Genomic DNA, 21,737 nt, shown 5'->3' on the forward strand with positions numbered 1-21,737 from the left:
AAATCCCATTCCCAAGGTTGAAAGGAGGGGTCATTTCTCAGAGATTCACCTTGAAAATGTCCCTGGCTACAACTGGGATCCAAAGTCAACAAGCACCATGTTCTAACATGACAACTGTCCCGCTGACCTACCTTGGCTTGCACTGATAATGATGTCAGGTTGAAAGACAATCCAGGATGAAGAATCCACATGTTATAGGAAATTCTAAACCAGGAAAAGACGAAAACAAAAGGCAAAACCAGTTTCCATTAGCACACGCCCCCTGCCCCCCATGTGCTGAGTCCACGCTAAACACGGGGCCCCTGGACAGTCAGGGAAGCTGGCTGCGGGGTGGCTCCCAGAGCGTTATTCACAGCTGCCCAGAGGAGGGCTTCAGGACCACTCTGTAAGGGTGACCACTTGCCCTGTTGTGCACAGTGCCAACGCCTTAGTAAAGGATACAGAGTTTACATGGAACAGGAGACTGGCTGGTCACGGCAGCAGGACCTACAAATTGAGAAAACGTTAAGTGCGATGCAGCCAGAAAACGCTGCGAATGCTGGTACTTACGACGCAAAAGTCAGCACTTTTTAATGTCGTGACAAAATGTTCATTCAGCTGTAGTTAAGGAAGAAATGAACTGTTCCATCTCACTGATAGCACATACGGGGAGGAAGGGGGAAGGAGGTGAAAACAATCCAGGAAAATCTCACCAAGAAAAAGAAAGCACATCAAGGCTTCAATCACTGTGGTTTGGGTTTTTTTTTTAATAACCAAAGATGACTCATGATCATTTACAGATGCACATTAAGGAACTGAGAAATTTACTTGGAGGATTCAAAATCAAATACCCAGATCATCCACGGAGAATGTTTCAAATAAATGTGGCTTGTAGCTTACCACAGCTTAATTATCTTTTTTTTTTTTTTTTGAGGTGGAGACGTTCTATCTGGGCGTTCTATCGCCCAGGTTGGAGTGCACTGGTGCGATCTTGGCTCACTGCAACCTCCACCTCCCAGGTTCAAGAGATTCTCCTTCCTCAGCCTCCCAAGTAGCTGAGATTACAGGCATGTGCCACCACACCCAGCTAACTTTTTTGTGTTCTTAGTAGAGATGGGGTTTCACCATGTTGGCCAGGCTGGTCTTGAATTCCTGACCTCAAGTGATCCATCCACCTTGGCCTCCCAAAGTCCTGGGATTATAGGCGTGAGCCACCGTGCCCGGCCTTTTTTTTTTTTTAAAGACAGATAGGGTGTTGCTCTGCTGTCCAGGCTTGAGTGCAGTAGTTGATCATAGCCCACTACAACCTCGAACTCCTTGGCTCAAGTGATCCTCCTGCCTCAGCCTTCAGAGTAGCTAGGACTAAAGGCACGTGACCACTGGAACAGAGCTGCTAACTTTTTTCTTTTCTTTTTTTTTTTGGAAAGACAAGGTCTCTCTATGTTGCCCAGGCTGGTCTCAAAGTCCTGGGCTTAAGTGATCTGGCCACCTCAGCCTCCCGATGTGCTGGGATTATAGGCATGAGCCACTTAGAGTAGGTCCAGGCACAGTGAGCTCGTCTGGGAAGCAGACCCCCAAAACCTCACATGGCGGGGACCCTTAGCAACCAGTTAGGCAGCCCCACAAGCTAACCATGACTCCTGGTTCTGTTCCAATTACCCAGGTGCAATCAAGGCAGGTTTCAATCAGCTGGTCAGAGAAAAGGTCATTGTGAACAGACCGCCCAAAGCCAGGAAAAAGCCCAGGCAGAGAAGCTTTGGTGAAGAACACTCGCACTTTGGACCTAAGGGTCAAGGTCTGCACCGAGTGCACAGCCCTCATCTTTGTGTGGCTGACCTGACACTGTCAGATGAGAGCTTTTGTTTCCAAGGCCCCCCAGATGATCCTAATATGTAGTCAGATTGAGACCCACTGTTCTAATAGGCCCAAAACAAAAAGAAAAAGGGTGGCTGACTCTTCCCAAAAGTGCTGGTTATATCTGTCTAAACAGGCCCATTCAATTCCTGAGCACGCCCACCCAGTGGCAGCACAGTGGGCAAGACACACAGATGCGTCAACCTGCCAGGGCTCACAGCCCAGCAGGAAATGAAAGTCACTAACCTCTGAAAATGCTTTGCAGCCCAAACTACCTAGATCCCCAGACCCTCGGTGGATTCCTGACTTCCTCCTATCGATCTCTGCACTGGCTATGACTGTGACCCGGCCTCGCATCTGTTCCATTATAACCAGATGGTTAGAACCTGATGCCTCCTAACTGGTCCTGTACCACCGGAACAGAGCTAAAGGTTCTAAGCCAGGGGTGTCCAATGTTTTGGCTTCCCTGGGCCACATTAGGAAGAAGAAGAATGGTCTTAGGTCACACATAAAATACACTAACATAACTAACATAGCTGGTGAACTTAAAAGAAAATCATTTAAAAACCTCATAATGTTTTAAGACAGTTTAAGAATTTGTGTTGGGCTGCACTCAAAGCTGTCCTGGGCTGCATGTGGCCCACAGGCCATGGGTTGGACAGGCTTGTTCTAAATGTTTAGTTTTTTTCCCCAATTCACCAGCAGTTACATTCATGTCAAGTGGGCAGCAGACACAAGACAATCACTTGGCAAAATCTATTCTTTCAATGCTAACATTATTTACAGAGGAAAAGGAAGAAGCTTGAGAGAACACAGGAGACCAAAAGACCTAACCAAACGTCTGTTAAGAGCCAGCTCCTTCCTCCAACTGTGCCAGAAAGTAACTTAGCTTTTGGCTGATCCAGCAAGACAGGGCAGTCAGGCTGACGATGCTGCTCTTGCTAAACTTTCAGCCAGAGCCCGATTCTGAATCTCCTGGGTGAAAGGTACAAGGAAATCCTGACTGCAGGCTGGGTCAACCGCCCAGTGCTTTCTGACAAAGAATAAAATATTAGTACCAGGGTTCCCAGTGTGAGCCATCTGACTACGTCTTGTACACTGAAACCTCAGACTAGCCAACTCTGCACTCCAGTCTCCTTCAGAAGAGAGCCGGGAGAGACTGCTGGGAGGGACAGCCACAGCAGACAGACCCTGGGGAACGCAGTGAGAAGGCGGCCATCTGCAAGGAGGCCTGCAAGCAGGGAGGCCCCAGAAGAAAGCAAACCCACAGACATCTTGAACTTCCAGCCACCAGAACTGTGAGAAAATAAAGTTCTATTTAAGGAAAAGAGAGAGAGAGAGTGTTGAATATTCTTTCAGTTCTGTGTTAAAATCAATTACACTGGGAAAAGGCAAAATGAAGCAAATAAATGACTTTCCCTTTTCCTGAATTCCTGGCCTCCACTCTTCTGACTTCCCAACCCCACCTCTCCAGGCAGGAGGAGGACTGATTTGGGTAAGCCTAAGAGCCACAGCCAAAGCACTTACTGTGACTGTCAGTCCCAAAGAATGCAATATTCATCATCACTGTCACACGGAATGTGAGGAAGAGAAAAGTGATCCCAGGCTAAAGTAGCAAGCATACAGCCAAAGTTAATTTCAGCGTTACAGAGCTCAGGCAAACAAAACCTTATGGACGTATTCAGTATTAAAACATCTTTCACCATCAATGAGTAATCAAAACTATCCATTCTACAGCTCAGGTAAGATAAATTATTTCCTCCCAAGGGAGATTCATCTATCTTAGAAAATGCTTTTTTCACAACATAATTTTAGCTTATATGATCAGTAGTAGTTGCATTTTTAAAAAAACTAGAACAGGCTGGTCACGGTGGCTCACACTTGTAATCCTAGCACTTTGGGAGACTGAGGCAGGTGGATCATCTGAGGTCAGGAGTTCAAGACTAGTCTAGCCAACATGGTGAAACCCCATCTCTATCAAAAATTTAAAAATTTGGGCCAGGCGTGGTGGCTCATGCCTGTAATCCCGGCACTTTGAGAGGCCAAGGCGGGCAGATCACTTGAGACCAGAAGTTCAAGACCAGCCTGGCCAACATGGTGAAACCCCATCTCTACTAAAAATACAAAAAAATTAGCTGGGCGTGGTGGCGCATGCCTGTAATCCCAGCTACTTGGGAGGCTGAGGCAGGAGAATCACTTGAACCTTATCTCCTCTCACAAGTATTTAAGCAACTGAATACTTGGTTCAATTGCTTGAATACTTCACAACCTTGAATCTTGTGAGAGGCAGAGGTTGCAGTGAGCCAAGATCAAGCCACTGCACTCCAGCCTGGGCAATAGATTGAGGCTCGGTCAAAAAAATAAATTTAAAAAAATATAAAAATTAGCTGGGCACAGTGGCGCATACCTGTAATCCCAGCTACTTGGGAGGCTGAGGCAGGATAATCACTTGAACCCAGGGGGTGGAGGTTGTAGTGAGCCAGGATCACGCCACTACATACCAGCCTGGGCGACTGAGTCAGACTCCCTCTTAAAACAACAAAACTGGAACAAATGGCCCCTGGCAAAATCAGACAGATCCGGGAATCTCTGTTTACTCTTCACTCCACTTTTAATGTGACTCCCAAAGATCATGGTGAGAACACAGCCACGTGGTAAAACAGCAGCACTGACTCCTCTACAGAACCCGTTACCTGCGATGGGGATCTGATAGGGCTGGATCGATCGCGCGGGAAGCACCGGGTGGTGGAAGGTAACGGAGCCATCAAACTCTCCCCGTAACTTGATATCAAATATTACCGACGTCTACGGGGGAAGAAAACAAGACTGAGGCCGAAATGAATCAGAGTTTGCCCAGTCCCTTTCATTCCATCCCATCTTGCTGTTTAAATCAGTTTAAAAGCCTGTGTTTGCATCTCCTCCCTATAGGCTAGTTCTTACTTGAGGAATTTGTCATTAACATTACAACTCTCTTTTAATATCTTTATCTCCTCTCACAAGTATTTCCTGCATTTATAACATGCTACCTTTGACAAGCTCAAAGTGACCTAAGCAGATCTCTGTCATTTCCACTGGAAACATCTTCACGTGTCAGAGAGTTAGCGTCACCACCCTCTGGGAGGGTAGAGGAGGGAAGTGGCTTCTTTATACCAGAGGCCCAGCCCACAGGACCCATTCTAGTTGTCCTGGTCCACACGGCCTCAAAACCATTATCCCCTAGCACTATCATCCATGCTCACAATTGCAATAGAGTTCATGTACTCGTGGAATGGAGCGGATTCCCACCTCCTTCCAAGGTCAAATCTCAAGTGTTACTTTCTGAAACAGTTTTCAATTATCTTTAATCAATTAACACAATCACTTTTTTCTAAACTACTTAACCCATTTCCATCTGGAAGATGAAAACTCTTAGCATAAAAAATAAAAATGCACTTTCTAATCTTACTCAGACATTTTGCCAATTTTCTTTTCTTTTTTTTTTTTTCCCCGGAGACAGGATCTTGCTCCATCACCCAGGCTGGGTGCAGGGGTACAATCTCAACTCACTGACGCCCCGACCTCCCAGGCTCACGCCATCCTCCAGCCTTAGCCCCACAAGTAGCTGGGACTATAGGCATGCGCTACCACACCCGGCTAAGTTTTTTATTTTTTATATAGGTGGGGTTTTGCCATGTTGCCCAGGCTGCTCTCAAGCTCCTGGGCTCAACCAGTCTGTCCGCCTTGGCCTCCCAAAGTGCTGGGATTACAGGCGTGATCCACTGCACCCAGCCGCCAATTTTCACAAGGCTTTTAAGCAACCTTAACTTTGGTAGAAACGCAGACAGCTTGTACCTCTGTGTCCTGATGATGCACGACTACCAGGTTGTCCACCACGTTCAGGGCAAACTTTCCCGTCCTATTTAACTTCAATATGTGCATCTTTTTACAGGCACCTTCTCTGTCGGATAGAAAGCAAAAAATAGATCAACAAGCTGCAACTCACATTTTAAAATCACAGAGAGAGGGGAAAGAAAGCATGAAACCTACCGTGGCAGATGATAGAGGACCACCTCCGCTCCTGTGCTGTTGGAGGTCCGAGAATGATGCCTCAAGAAGAGAACATACAGCTGCCCGTATCTAATTAGGGAACAAAGAGACAAAAATCACATCTGGCCATTCAAAATTCCTTTGCTCTAAATGGCATCACAGTTAAGTAAATTATGAGATATTCACTTAATGGAATATTTTGCTGCCAACAAAAATGTTTACAAAGAAACATGCAGTTACTCAAAGCGTATTATAAAGTTTAAGTGGAAAAGAGAACACACACTAAATACAGCTTGATCATAATCTTTTAAAAGAAAACCCCAGACCGAAGCATAGAGTCTAAAATGATTAGAAAGAAACACGTTAATAGTTATACTTGAGTGATATGCTAATAAGTTCATTTTCTTCTCTGTTTTCCAAGTTTTGTATAATGAATGTATATTCCTTAATAACAGAAAAATATAATCACTTTTTTTTTTCATTTTTCAGAGACAGGGTCTCCCTCTGTCACGTGCAACCACAGTTCACTGCAACCTCCAACTCCTAGGCTTGGGTGATCTTCCCTCACCTCAGCCTCCCCAGTAGCTAGGACTATATGCACATGCCACCGTGCCTGGCTAATTTTTAAATATTTTTGTAGAAACAGGGTCTCACTATGTTGTCCAGGCTGGTCTTGAACTCCTGGCCTCAAGGCACTCCTCCTGCCTTGGCCTCCCCAGTCACTGGTATTACAGGCGTGCGCCACCATGCTCAGCTTCTTCTATTTAAGTGCCATCTAATAAGTATTGCTGTGAACAGTTCCTGAATGCATATTCTAGTCCAGTGGTAAACTCTGTGCTGGGCCTGCCCAGGGACAAGGAGACCAAGGTGGGAGGGAACAGGTCCCCACCTCCACTTCAGCCAGGACTGCTCTCGCTTTATCTATTGTCCAAACAGGAATGCTGGTTGGGCACGGTGGCTCATGCCTATAAACCCAGCACTTTGGGAGGCCGAGGCGGGAGGATCACCTGAGCCCAGGAGTTCAAGGTCAGCCTGGGCAACATGGTGAAACTCCATCTCTTCAGAAAATATAAAAATTATCCAGATGTGGTGGCATGCACCTGTAGTCCCAGGTACTCGGGAGACTGTGGCAGGACAATCACTTGAACCTAGGAGGCGGAGGCTGCAGTGAGCCGAGATCGTAACACTGCACTCCAGCCTGGGCAACAGAGTGAGACTCTCCAAAAAAAATTTAAAAATAAACAGGAAAGCCACAGAAGAGTACCAAAAAAAAAAAAAAAAAAAAAAAGGAAGAAGAAATAAAGAAAAGAACATTATACTACCAAAAAGTTTGAAAGTTTAGGGTTTTTATTAATCTCTACTGTGTGTTTAAAATTTTCATTACAAATTTAAAAACTGAGATATCCACTTTTTCAAATGAAAATATACCTTCGTACTGCCGGGCGCAGTGGCTCACGCCTGTAATCCCAACACTTTGGGAGGCTGAGGCAGGCAGATCACCAGGTTAAGAGACTGAGACCATCCTGGCTAACATGGTGAAACCCTGTCTCTACTAAAAACACAAAAATTAGTTGGGCATGGTGGCACGTGGCTGTAGTCTCAGCTACTCGGGAGGCTGAGGCAGGAGAATTGCTTGAACCTGGGAGGCAGAGGTTGCAGTGAGCCAAGATCATACCACTGCACTCCAGCCTGGCAACAGAGCAAGACTCCATCTTAAAAAAAAAAACAGAAAAAGAAAATATACCTCCATATATAAGTAATTGAGTTCCATGTTTGTTACATAAAAATCTTAATGTATTTTCTTATTTAGAACGATTATTAACTTAGCTTTAAAAAAAAAAAATTGGCCAGGCACAGTGGCTCACACCTGTAATCCCAGCACTTTGGGAGGCCAAGGCAGGTGGATCACTTGATCTTGAGTTCAAGGTCAGGAGTTCAAGACCAGCCCGGTCAACATGGTGAAACCCTGTCTCTACCAAAAATACAAAGATTAGCCAGGCGAGGTGACATATACTTGTAATCCCAGCTACTTGGGAGGCTGAAGCAGAAGAATCACTTGAGCCTGGGAGGCGGAGGCCGCAGTGAGCCGACATTGCACCACTGCACTCCAGCCTAGGTGACAGAACAAGATTCTGTCTTGAAAAAAAAAAAGAAGAAATTATAAAACAAAAACACTAAGAAATAAATTGGTTCAAAGTTCTTGTTTTATCAGGCTAGAAAGGTAAAGGAATTCCTTAGCATCACAAAGCTGATAGAAATCAAAGAGGAATGCCAAAAACACTGCAGGTTTTCTATGTTCAGAGGATCTAGACACTGAACACCCAGGACAAGGGGAGTCCTCCTTATGTGTTCTAGGGCTCAGGGCATCCTGTGGCGCTTGTGCCACACTCCTTCTGTGGTTTATATTACTGAAAGCAATCGCAGGATGGAGTTCTCTCCGACGCAGACATACACGGTGGCCATTGCGATGTCTCTTTCGGAAAGGCTGGGTTTAGTTGACTTAGGTGCAGCTGGTAATTCAATCTCAAACTTGGGCAGCTTTGACATAGTGCCAGCCTGTTTAGGGGGAAAAAAGTTTTAGGAAAAACTTATTAAACCCTTTTGATGTTTCACCATTCCCTACGTAAAACCAACAAGGATAAACATAGACTTTGGATCCTTTCCACCGTCCCCCGTGTCCCCTCACGGCCTATCTGCCCAGCATAAAATGAATGGCTCCATGAGCTGACGGGTACAGAGTGCCCTCTAGTGGTCAGAGCGTGACATTACGGCTGGAGGAACCTGGCCCTAACGTGCCCGACACATTAGGATGCTACAGCAACAGGGGACAACTGGGGAAATGTGGTTTTTTCAGGGGAGGCTTCCTCTTACCCTAAAGTGAAAAGGCTGCAGGACATTCTCCAGGACCGTGGTAGACAGCAAGATCACGGCGCTCTCGGGGCAGTACATGTACCAATTCACATTGAGATTGTGGCTCTTCAAGAGTTTCAGGCTCCGTTTCTCTGGTAATACCTGAAGCAGAGTTTAAGAACCAGGATCTTCATTTAAAAAACAGCAAACTAATCCCAGCACTTTGGGAGGCCGAGGTGGGCAGATCACCTGAGGTCAGCAGCTCTAAACCAGCCTGGACAAAATGGTGAAACCCTGTCTCTACTAAAAATACAAAAATCAGCCGGACGTGGTGGCACATGCCTGTAATCCCAGCTACTCGGGAGGCGGAGGCACAAGAATTGCTTGAATGAACCTGGGAGGCGGAGGTTGCAATGAGTCAAGATTGCACCATCACACTCCAGCGTGAATGACAGAGCAAGACTCAGTCTCAATAAATAAATAAATCAATAACAGCAAACTGTCAGAAGATTCTTACAGTGCACTCTGAGAATAAAAAGCAGAAGAAACCCACTAAGTGAAATGAACATTCTTACTTGTACTTATTACAGCTGCTACTTCACCAGCCCTGTGCTTGGTGCTTTACATGCTTGGGCATGTGGAGCACATGGATACACCTAAGAGCAATTTACAACAAAATTCTCCTCATCCAGGAAATGACCAAAAGAAACTGACACCTCCAGGGCCCCATGTATTAACTCGGCCACCTCCCAGGCCATGGCAGATCTGCCTTCTACTTGGCCTCCATCTCGACTCCAGTCTACACTGGGCCTGGGAGGAGCTCCCTTCTTCTAGCAGATGTGTTCATAAGACTGCATACAAATGCGGTCCTTTATAATCCAGGCACATTTTAAATGTACCGTAAATATTCTGCTATTACGGAACACTGTATAGAGCCCCCAAGACATAAATGCTCATGGTACACTGCACTGAAGAACTGCTGTGCAATTCAGAGGCAGGAGCCAGAAGCTTCTTAATAACTATAATAACTAGGATGCGCTAGAGTCTTCTTTCTTTTTAACTTTTTCTTGAAGACCTGAAGCCATCTAGGTAACCTTAAGGTATACTTTCCCACTGCAGAGAACAGAAAGACTTCTAAATGATTACCATAGGGAACTCCTCCATAAAGCAAGCCACCCTTCCCATGCAATCACATGTACAAAATTCTATTTCTGTGTGTATGGAATTTGTCTAAAGTTTGTTTAAAGTTCTCCTATTGGTCATTACAATTTTTGGGGGGCGGGGGGGGGAATGGAGTTCTTGCTGCCCAGGCTGGAGTGCAATGGCAAAGTCTCGGCTCACTGCAACCTCTGCCTCCCAGGTTCAAGGGATTCTCCTGCCTCAGCCTCCCAAGTAGCTGGGATTACAGGCGCCCGCCACCACACCCAGCTAATTTTTGTATTTTATTTTGAGACAGTAGAGACAATGCTTAGTAGAAATGGGGTTTAATAGAGACGGGGCTTTACCATGGTGGCCAGGCTGGTCTCGAACTCCTGACCTCAGGTGATCGCCCATCTTGGCCTCCCAAAGTGCTAGGATTACAGGCATGAGCCACCGCGCCCAGCCAGTCATTACTAAGATTTCGATGATGGCCTTACACCATGGCATTAACGCACAGGTGTATTTTCTCTATCTATACATTCTAAATTATATTGCTTTCATTAGGTCAATAAAATCAAAACCTGAAAGAACTCTTAACACCCTCTGAATTAGTTCCACTTAGAGATCTCAGAAGCATGCTCAATAGGTCAGGAAGCTGGAACAGATGAAAAGAAGCAGGCAGGTACATCAAAGGACACGATCCACAGAGTGGAAAGGTGACCTCCGGATTCGGAGAAAATACTTGCAAATTGTATCTCTAAGAAGGTGTTACTATCAGAATATATAAAGAACTATAATTCAACAAATAATAATTTGATTTTTAAAATAGGCACAATGACCCGAATTAGTCATTTCTCCAAAGATGATACACAAAGTGGCCAACACACACACAAGTGCTCAACATCACTAATCAACAAAGAGCACAAATCAAAACCACAGTTAAGATGGCTCTTATTAAAAAAAAAAAAAAAAAAAACCCAGCAAGCGTTGGTGAGGATATGGAGAAATTGGGACCCTTGTACACTTGGAGGGATTGCAAAATGGTGTAACTGCTATGGAAAACAGTATAGCAGTTCCCTACACATTAAACAGAACTACCATCTGCTCCAGCAATCTCACTCTGGGTATAAATCTAAAAGACCTGAAAACAAGATCTTGAAGAGGTATCTGCATACCTGTACTGAGAGCAGCACTATTCACAATGGCCAAGAGGTGGACACAACCCAAATGTCCCTTAACAGATGAACGGATAAGCAAAATGTGGTGTATACACTCAATGCGATACTCTCAGTCTTAAAAAGGAAACCCTATCACGTGCTATGGCATAAGGGAACCTTTAGGACATTATGGTAGATGAAATAAGCCAGTCACAAAGGGACAAATACTGTATAATTTCACTTACATGAAGCATAAAAGGTAATCAAATTCGGCCGGACACAGTGGCTCATGCCTGTAATCCCAGCACTTTGGAAGGCTGAGGTGAGTGGATCACCTGAAGTCAGGAGTTCAAGACCAGCTTGGCCAACAGGGTGAAATCCCATCTCTACCAAAAATACAAAAATTAGCCAGGCGTGGTGGCACACACCTGTAATCACAGCTATTAGGGAGGCTGAGACGGGAGAATCGCCTGAACCCAGGAGGCAGAGGTTGCAATGAGCTGAGATCACGCCACTGCATTCCAGCCTGGGCGACAGAGCGAGACTCCATCTCAAAAAAAAAAAAGGAGTCAAATTCATAGAAACAGAAAGTAAAACAGAGACTGCTGGGGCTGCAAGGAAGGGACAAAGGGGAGTTGTTTACTGGATACAGTTTTGGTTTCACAAGATGAAAAAAGTTCTGCAGCTATTTCATAACAAACAATGTGAATGAATATACTTAACACTACTGAACTGAACACTTAAAAACAGTTAAGATGATAAATGTTATATGTTTTTTACCACAGTAAAAAAAATTTTGGCCACACACAGTGGCTCGTGCCCATAAATCCCAGCACCTGGGACGCCAAGGCAGGAGAATGGCTTGAGCCTAGGAGTTCAAGACCAGTCTAGGCAACATGGCAAGACCTCATCTCTACAAAAAAAAAAGGAAAAAAAATTAGTTGCGCGTGCTGGCACACACCTGTAGTTCCAGCTACTCGGGAAGCTGAGGTGGGAGGACTACGTGAGGCTAGGAGGTCGAGGCTGCAGTGAGCCGTGATTGTGCCACTGTACTCCAGCCTGGGTGACAGAGATCCTGCCTCAAAATAATTATCACAAAATAAAAAAACTTTAAGAGGCAGTTAGCAAAATACAAATGGACAATATACAAATGAAAAGATGCTTACTTCCCTAGTAATGTAAAATGCAAATTAAAATGTCTTTCAGCCAGGCGTGGTGGCTCACGCCTGTAATCCCAGCACTTTAGGGGGCCGAGATAGGTGGATTATTTAAGGCCAAGGGTTCAAGAACAGCCTGGCCAACGTGGTGAAACCCCACCCCTACTAAAAATACAAAAATTAGCCAGGCATGGTGGTGGGCACCTGTAGACCCAGCTACTTGGGAGGCTGAGACAAGAGAATTGCTTGAACCCAAGAGGTGGAGGAGCCGAGATAGTGCCACTGCATTCCAGCCTGGGCGACAGAGACTGTCTCAAAAAAAAAGAAAAAAGAAAAGTCTGCCTCTCAGGTTGACAAATGTCTATGGACTGATAATATCCAGTTCTCCTAAAGGTATGAAAAGCAGAAGTTCCCATATTGCTAGTGGAAATGCACATGTCTAAAAGAAATTTGGTGATACCGGTTCAGCTTTTCAGATGTTCATATCTATACTGCAACTCTCCCTCTAACATAAAGAAGTGTGTACAAGAATGTTACTGAAGGGTTATTTGTAATCACAAAAAAATGGAAAACCAGCCAATGTCCAACAACAAAAAATTGGTTAAGCTGCAGTCCATCCATACAGTGGAATACTACCCAGTCAGAATAAAATACAGAATGATGTCCAAGATACACTTTGGAAAGGAAAAAAAAAAAGCTAGCTGCAAAAGTTTATATACAACATTCCCCTTTTTGTTAAAAAGAAGTTTGTATGTATTTATTTTTAAAAATGGAGGAATATGCACCAAACTGTTCATAATAATTATTTATTGGGATTATAGGGAACGTTTGCTTTCCATATTATGTATCTTGCAATGTTTGAATGTTGTTTTAAGTTTTAGGTTCGGGAATAGACGTGAAGGTTTGTTACACAGGTAAACTCATGTCACGAGGGTTTGTGGTACAGATTATGTCATCACCCAGGTATTAAGTCCAGTCCCCAATAGTTATCTTTTCGGCTCCTCTCCCTCCTCCCACCCTCCCCTGCTCAAGTAGACCCCCGTGTTTGTTGTTTCCTTCTTTGCATTCAAAACTTATCATTTAGCTACCACTTAGAAGTGAGAACATGTGGTTTTGGTTTTCTGTTCCTGTGTTAATTTGCTAAGGATGATGGCCTCTATCTCCACCCATGTTCCCACAAAAGACATGATCTTGTTCATTTTTATGGCTGCACAGTATTCCATGGTATATATGTACCACATTTTCTTTATCCAATCTGTCACTGATGGGCATTTAGGTTGATTCTATGTGTTTGCTACTGTGAACAGTGCTTCAGTGAACATTCACGTGCATGTGCCTTTACGGTAGAATAATTTACATTCCTCTGCATATACACCCAGTAATGGGGCTGCTAGGTCAAACGGTAGTTCTGCTTTTAGCTCTTTGAGGAATCGCCATACTGTTTTCCACAAAGGTTGAACTAATTTACACTCCTAGCAACAGTGCATAAGGGTTCCCTTTTCTCCACAACCTTGCCAACATCTGTTATTCTTTGACTTTTTTATAATAGCTATGCTGACTAGTGTGAGATAGTATCTCATTGTGGTTTTGATTTGCATTTCTCTAATGATCAGTGATGTTGAGCTTTTTTATGTTTGTTGCTCGCATGTATGTCTTCTTTTAAAAAGTGTCTGCTCATGTTCTTTGCCCACTTTTTTTTGAGATGGAGTCTTGCTCTGTTGCCCAGGCTGGAGTGCAGTGGCACCATCTCAGCTCACTGCAACCTCCGCTTCCCAGGTTCAAGCAATTCTCTGGCCTCAGCCTCCCTACCAGCTGGGATTACAGGTACCTGCCACCACACCTGGCTAATTTTTGTATTTTTCATAGAGATGGGGTTTCGTCATGTTTGCCACGCTGGCCTCGAACTCCTGACCTCAGGTGATCTGCACACCTCGGCCTCCCAAAGTGCTGGGATTACAGGTGTGAGCCACTGCGCCTGACCTTTGCCCACTTTTTAATGAAGTTTTTTTGTTTGTTTGAGATGGGGTCTCACTATCATCCAGGCTGGAGTACAGTGGTGTGATCTTGGCTCACTGCAACCTCCTGCCTCCTGGGCTCAAGCAGTCCTCCCATTTCAGCCTCCCAAGTAGCTGGGACTACAGGCGCACCCCACCACATCTGACTAACATTTTGTATTTTTTATAGAGATGGGATTTCATCATGTTGGCCTGGCTGGTCTCACACTCCTGGACTCAAGCCATCCGCCCACCTTGGCCTTCCAAACAGCTGGAATTACAGGCATGGGCCACCAAGCCCCACCCCCCGCTTTCTTTTTTTAAGGTATTACTTGCAATTAGGAAAAAAAAAAGAATAAAATCCCCAGCGAGAGACTAAAGCTGAGTGCTGCAGCTCATGCCTGAAATCCTGGCACTTTGGGAGGCCAAGGCAGGAGTCGAGGTTAGGAACTTGACACCAGCCTGGGTAACATAGCAAGACTTCATCTCCACAAAAAAATTTAAAAATTAGCCAGGGCCGGGCGCGGTGGCTCACGCCTGTAATCGCAGCACTCTGGGAGGCCGAGGCAGGCAGATCACCTGAGGTCAGGAGTTCGAGACCAGCCTCAACATGGTGAAACCCCGTCTCTACTAAAAATACAAAATTAGCCAGGCATGGTAGCGCATGCCTGTAATCGCAGCTACTCACGAGGCTGAGGCAGGAGAATCACTTGAACCTGGGAGGTGGAAGTTGTGGTGAGCTGAGATCATGCCATCGCACTCCAGCCTGGGCAGTAACAGCAAAACTCCATCTCAAAAAAATAAATAAAATAAAATAAAATAAAATAAAATAATAAAAATAAAAATTAGCCAGGCATGATGGTACATGCATGTAGTCCTACCTACTCAGGAGGCTGAGGCAGGAGGATTGCTTGAGCCCAGGAGTTTGAGATTACAGTGAGCCACGATGGTGCCACTGCACTGCAGCCTGGGCAACAGAGCAAGATTCCATCTCTAAAAAATGCTAAAAAAAAAAAAAAAATTCTCTTCAGTACTGAATTCAAAAGGCTGCCAGAATGCTATCACCGAACTTTTACCAACAAACATAAATGATAAACATAATACCTGGTAAAATTCGATTCCTTGATCTGTTATGAAGACAATTTCAGTAGAACTAGTCCAGCAGAATCCTAGAATGTTGGCATTCTTAGTCTAAGAAAAAATTTTTTAAAACATTTTTAATTAATAAGAAAAAATATATATAACTGTTCAAAAGCTTAACAATCTCTGCAGTTTGTCATTCTTTAATGAAAGTTCCTCGGAAAGTTTACTAATTAACAAAACAAATTTTATTGGAAATACTGTTCCCTGATTTTTGCCCGTAACTCTTCATTCAAGAACCTGAATCCTAAACAGAACAGGGGAAGTGTGTGTTTTGTAGAAAGGTAACCAACCAGAGCTCATAGACAGCAGCTTCTACCTGCAGGAAGCACCGTACTGCCGACATTCTTAGTCACCCATGTTACAAAGACTGTTATTACAAATGTACAAAGGCCTAAGGGTCTTTAGCGAGTGTTGACCAAAGTGGGCTGAGGACCCTGAGACACACGCCCTACTCGCTCAAGGGCAGACAGGGCTGAGCAGGGCTGGGCTGAGGGCCTCCTCACACGGGGCCACCGCAGGGCAGGGGGACAGTGGTGGGGACGCACCTCTCCTCATTGAATAGTCCACCCTGAACTCCACTGAGCAAAACAGCCCCAAAGATGCAGAAAGCCCTACCCCAACCACTAGCAGCCTCTGTCAGCGCCCAGGGTGCCACACTGCCACTTTTAGCTCAGCTCCCTCTAGCCTAGTTTACGACACCCAGCAAATCTCATTAATGTGGATTAGAATCAACACCTGGGGGAAGCAAGAAAGAAAGGACAAGACAAAGACAACAAATTGAGGAAAGGAAACTTCAGGAAAGAGAAAAAGAAACTCCTCACCAGAAACCTCCGCTCCATGTGGCTGTGAGGGATCCCAGGGCCCAGACCCAGATGTGCTGTCGGCCCAGTGAGGAGAAAAAGGGCAAGACAGACGACAGCCCCCAAGGGCTGGCACCACTGGGTGTTCACCACGCGTCATCCATTGAACCCTCCCCGCTCCAAAGGAACAAGCTTTCAAACTCAGAAAACTGTTCAGTGTCACAAAGCAAACACCCCGCCTGACTCCAGTTTTGGAATCAACATGAGGGACGGTCTGACTTCAAGTCTGGGCTCCCTGTGGCCCCGATGCCCCCCGCTCTCCACATCACCCAGCTCAACACCACTGATGCCAGCCGCTGAGAAAGGGCCTGGGGTCATACCTTGCACTCCTGTGTGTATTCCAGCTGGGAATTATCAGGGATAAAATTACAAAAATCCTGAAAGGAAAAACACACACATACACACAAATTTGGATTAGGCAGCATACTGCCAACCTATGTTGGCATACTACAAGAAAAAGATAAATATTAACTTAAAAAGTGACCAGAAAATAACTGAAGACAACCCAAACACAGGAAAGATAAAAAGACCAATTCGGATCATCTGTCTCAACAGCAGCAGGCTTACGATTCAGTTTTTTTTTTAAGTTAATACAAATATTCAGTTACAGTTTAGTAACTCCTTTCCAAATTCATTCCTCAAACAGCTGATGTCAGAGAAATGTGTTGCTGCACTTACTAAGAGGCTTCCCCAAGACTTTAACACTTAAAACTGATGGAAGAAACCACGAGAGGATCCTGCCTGTTTGGAACAGCCTTCCCTCTACTCTACAAACAGCAATGGCGAACATTTACAGGGGCTAAAGTGCTTGCAGGCTGTTTCGACTTGGAATATCTGCTCCTATCAGATCTAGCACTCAGAAATGAGAGATGAGAAGGCTAATTCACAAAGTAGCCAAAAATATACCTCACACAGTCTATGCTGCTAGCTATCAAGCAATACAAAAGACACACAAAGTTCCAAATTACTTTTTAACAATTTTTAAGGGAGGCTGAGGTGGGAGAATCACTTGAGCCTGAGAGATCGAGGCTGCAGTGAGCCGAGATCACATCACGGCACTCCAGCCTGGGCAACAAAGGAAGACTGGCTCAAAAAAAATGTTTAATGTAATTTAAAAATCAAACTAAGGTCATTTTTTTTTAACCCACTCGAATGTCTTTTTCATTTTTGAAGGCTCTAATACAATGCAACATAACTACACCTTTCACAACAGTAAGATAATAAGTTTCCTTTAACACTGAAAATTTGCAATTCCTTCTCTTCCAAATGCATTTCTAATGCCCTTTAATGCTATATTTTAAAGATAAGTCTTACCACAGTCTTTGATGTCCTCTGAACAGCCAATATCTTATTTTCTAAGGAAAACTTAATGCACTTCACTTCTCCTTTGTCATCCATTCTTTAAGAAGAAAGAATGTGTTAGTAGTTAAATAATCTAATTCTAGCTACTATCATTTATTGAAAAGGCAAAAGACACAACCCATATTCAGGAGGCAGCAAATTCTAGTCTAAAATTAAAGTTATGTTTCGGAAGCCATCGGTAGGACCTGTTTCAAACTACCAAATCCAACTGGAAACAACTTGCTGGGAAAACAAGTGATTGAAGAATTGAGATCACACACACATATCACCTGAGAATTGTTCGCAACATAAATAACTATAGACCCGCACAGGAGCCTTCTCCATGACTGCTGTTTCTCTCTCACAGCAAAGCTTCTGGAAATAACTATTTACTTGTGCATCTCACAGCGCATTCATTATGCAAACCTGCGATGCACCAGATGGCTCCACTAAAGTGTCTCATGACCGCCTCAGACAGAAGTTAAAAAGTGAACTCAGCTGGGCACAGTGGCCTACACCTGTAATCCCAGCACTGTGAGAGGATGGAGGAGGATCACAGGAGTTCAAGACCTGCCTCTATTCAAATACATACTTTTTTAAATTAAAAATTCATTTTAAAAAAGCAAACTCAAGGGATGGATTACAGAGGGGCTCAAGGAAACTTTTCAGGGTCTGAATATGTTCGTTGCCTTGACTATGGTGATGGTTTCATGGGTATATACATGTCAAAACTCACATATTGTATAATATTAAGTGTGTACAGTTTATTGTGTGCCAACTATGTCTCAATAAAGCTGCTTTTAAATTTTTTTTTTTTTTTGCAATGGAGTCTTGCTCTGTCGCCCAGGCTACAATGCAGTGGCACGATCTCGGCTCACTGCAACCTCTGCCTCTCAGGTTCACGTGATTCTCCTGCCTCAGCGTCCTGAGTAGCTGGGATTTCAGGTTCGCACACCACATCCGGCTAATTTTTGTATTTTTGGTAGAGATGGGGTGTCACCATGTTGGCCAGGCTGGTCTCGAACTCCTGATCTCAAGTGATCCACCCACCTTGGCCTCCCAAAGTGCTGGCATTACAGATGTGAGCCACCGTGCCCAGTCTAAAAACTCTTTTTAAATTCAGTACCTTCCCCCCTCCAAACTTCTCAGCGTCCTCAATCTAGATTATCATGGGCTCACTCTTGTTTTCCACACCCAACCAACCCCCGAGTCTTACCAGAGACCCATCTTCCTAAGTATCCCTTGACTGCCTATGCAGTGCCACTCTGCATCGCCAGAGCTCCGCTCTTCACCACACCTGGCTCGGCTGACTGCTACTCTCCATGGTATCCCTAACTCTGACAGGCTCCCAACTAAGCCAGCCTCGTGCTGTGAACAGCATGATCTTTCCAAACACTGACACGATCATGCCACACGCCACCTGACATGTCAATAAGATAAAGCTCTAACTCCATAGGAGAATACGTAAGTTTCAAGCTGACCCCTGCCAGTGGCCACACCACCACCATTTCCCTTCCCTGTAGACACACCCTGTGTAACCTTCAGTTACATAGACCTGGAGTTCCCCAAAACACCATGCTCAAACCCCATCCACACTTTAAAACCCCATCCATACTTTAGAAAACTTTGCTTAGGCCAGGTGCAGTAGCTCATGCCTGTAATCCTAGCACTGTGGGAGGCCAAGGTGGATCGCTTGAGGTCAGGAGTTTGAAACCAGCCTGGCCAACGTGGTGAAACCCCATCTCTACTAAAAATACAAAAAAATTAGCCAGGCGTGGTGGCGGGCACCTGTAATCCCAGCTACTTGGGAGGCTGAAGCAGGAGAATCGCCTGAACCTGGGAGGCAGAGGTTGCAGTCAGCCAAGATCTCACCAATGCACTCCAGCTGGGCACAGAAGGAGGCGCCCTCTCTCAAAAAAAAAAAAAAAAAAAAAAAAAGACAGTTTCTCATTAACACAGGCCAACAGTAAAATTAAGTCACTACTGAACTGAGGGCCTACATTAAACTTTCACCTTCTGTAAGCACCAGCGTTAACGTGGCCAGATAGCTTATCATCCAAATTGAGCCACTTCTGAAAGTGAAAGGGGCTGTTCAACAGTGCAAACTGTGACCATGCAGTCACCTTAAGTAGCAGTCATGATTTTCTTATATTACTACATGAGAAACAATGAATCTCCTTCACCTGCTACTCTGGAAATACCTGGGCTAAAGAAACGAAGGCCCTCCTCTGTCAACAAACCGGAAATGGGCACATCTTCACGCTGACTTGTTAATTTCCAGTGCCAGGAAGTGGGTGCCCACTTTTGAAGTATTTGGCTCCCAAATGAAATGCTCCAGATATTCCACTCTGACAAGAGGTGCTAGTAAGTGCCACTAAGACCCTCCCTACAGACAGGGATTCCATGTGCGCACACACACTTCAGGCCTCTTAGGGCAGGCCAAATGACTAAATTATAAAAAACCTTTTGAATTAGAAAAACGCCATTCTGTTTACATGATGAAATGATCTTAAAGTGTCTTTGACGTTACCTAAATGAGATGGGATTCCTATCATCTGGGCCTTTAACTACCACACCAGTAGCTCCACCAGATCGAACAGCAAAAACCTGAGAGGCAAAAGCAGCAAGGTTAATAGCCTGAACTCTGAAAGGATCTAAACTCATAAGCCGACCCGCAAGCGATTATTTCTGTTATACACTACCCTGGGTTCAACTAAAGTAACACATATCAAGGTACAGATGTTTGGCTGCTCATGTGAATTTTAAAAACCAAGAGCAGAGAGCGAAAAGGATGCCACTCCAAGTGTGGCCCACTGTGCCACACTGGGTCGGGTCCCCGAGGCTCCAAGTTCTAAGGCCGGTTTGCGCATCAGCACCGCTGATGCGCTTGAAGTAGCCTTTTCCCCCTTTACAAAATTTCAAGGAAGATAAAAATTTCGAGGTCTAAAACCTTGACTGAGAGTGTAACTAATGACAAAGACAACAAAAGAAGCCTAGAAAAGACGGGCGAGCCAACAGTTGAGACACTGGCCACGAGGCCACTGCGTCCGCGCAGCTGGTTCGGGGGTCCAGCCCCGGGGTCACCTGCGAGGACACCTGGCCGCGGCTGAGCCCACCCAACAGGGAAGGAGCGTGCGCCGCCTCCCGCGCTGGGACAGGACAGGACCGGACAGGAGGGGACGCTCGGGCCTGGTCGCGCGAGACCGGCCTTGGTGCGCCCACGACCCCGGCAGGGCCGCGCGGGGGAAGAAGGCGCGGGCCGCCGGACCTGCTTGTTGGCCTCATCGAAGAAGACGCAGTTGACAGGGTTCGCCTTCTCGAACTGCACCGGCCGCTCGCACAGCTCCAGGTAGTAGTCCTCCTCGCCCATGGCGGGCGCCGCGACCGCGGTGGGGGCCCCGAGGGCGGCAGCCAGCGTGGAGCGGGGCTCGCGGTGGAACCCGGCCCGAACTGTGGTGGTGGCTGCGGCTGCGACTGCTGCTCTGGGCCCGGCGCGGACGCCGCTTCCTGGTGCCACGCCCCCACCCCGCCCACCACGTGACCTGCGGTCCTCTGCGCTTAAACGGGCAGCGTCTGGCTGCGGTGGGGCCCATCGGCCGTAACCACGCCCCACCCGGTGCTGGAGGCTCCTCCCCTCTCCCCGAGGGCGGGAGGAACGCGGCGGCATGACCCGGAAGCCCGTGTGGTTCCCCGCGAACCGAGGGCGGCGGGGCCGCCAACCCTACCCTGCTGCAGGTTCCTGCGCGCGGCTCGGTCGCCCCTGCCCCGGCCTGTCCCCTGGCGTAGGACCGTTCCCGGTCTAGGAAAGGCTCCTCCTTGCTTTCGGGAGGATTTCCCAAGCGCCTCCTGCGCCAGAGTTCCAGCCTTTGGGAGCTTCGTCAGGAAGAAGGGGCTGAAGGCTCGCTGAGCAGGTGCAGGGGCGCCAGAGACCGTCTCCAACCGCCTCAGCGCTTCTGCGGGCTCTTCCGCTGGAGCCAGAAACCGAATTGACAAGAGAAAAGCATACACACTTTATAAGTTTTTCATGGGGACCTTGAAAAGAGAGTGAGGTGTGAAGAAGTGGCCAAAGCAAGATGCTTTTATACTTTTTAGACAAAGAATGATGCATTTGAGAAGAAAGCACAAAAGGCATCTGGTTAGGAGCGATACATTTCTAAGGGAGTCACTAGGAAAAATCTTGGGGGGTGTAAAACTAGTGGAAGATAAGTACTACTTGGGAAGTTCGTTTATTCAGGT

At 45.9% G+C, this 21,737-nt stretch overlaps 1 protein-coding gene across 1 annotated transcript in view; it reads right to left on the reverse strand.

Moving 5' to 3' along the window:
- The window catches only part of RMC1 (regulator of MON1-CCZ1), a 28,239-nt gene extending 7,254 nt beyond the window's left edge, over positions 1-20,985 (reverse strand). The window contains exons 1-12 of the mRNA XM_005587027.4: positions 20,770-20,985; positions 20,032-20,108; positions 17,475-17,559; positions 16,481-16,537; positions 15,262-15,348; positions 8,731-8,871; positions 8,312-8,415; positions 5,860-5,949; positions 5,665-5,770; positions 4,527-4,638; positions 442-486; positions 132-185 (exon numbers count right to left, since the gene is read on the reverse strand). Coding sequence (XP_005587084.2) covers positions 132-185; positions 442-486; positions 4,527-4,638; positions 5,665-5,770; positions 5,860-5,949; positions 8,312-8,415; positions 8,731-8,871; positions 15,262-15,348; positions 16,481-16,537; positions 17,475-17,559; positions 20,032-20,108; positions 20,770-20,871 — 1,060 coding nt within the window. The 5' untranslated portion in view covers positions 20,872-20,985. The remainder of the gene's footprint in view (positions 1-131; positions 186-441; positions 487-4,526; positions 4,639-5,664; positions 5,771-5,859; positions 5,950-8,311; positions 8,416-8,730; positions 8,872-15,261; positions 15,349-16,480; positions 16,538-17,474; positions 17,560-20,031; positions 20,109-20,769) is intronic.
- Between the last annotated feature and the right edge of the window lie 752 nt (positions 20,986-21,737).

This window comes from Macaca fascicularis, chromosome 18, assembly GCF_037993035.2.
Source record: "Macaca fascicularis isolate 582-1 chromosome 18, T2T-MFA8v1.1".
NCBI classification, from domain to species: domain Eukaryota; kingdom Metazoa; phylum Chordata; class Mammalia; order Primates; family Cercopithecidae; genus Macaca; species Macaca fascicularis.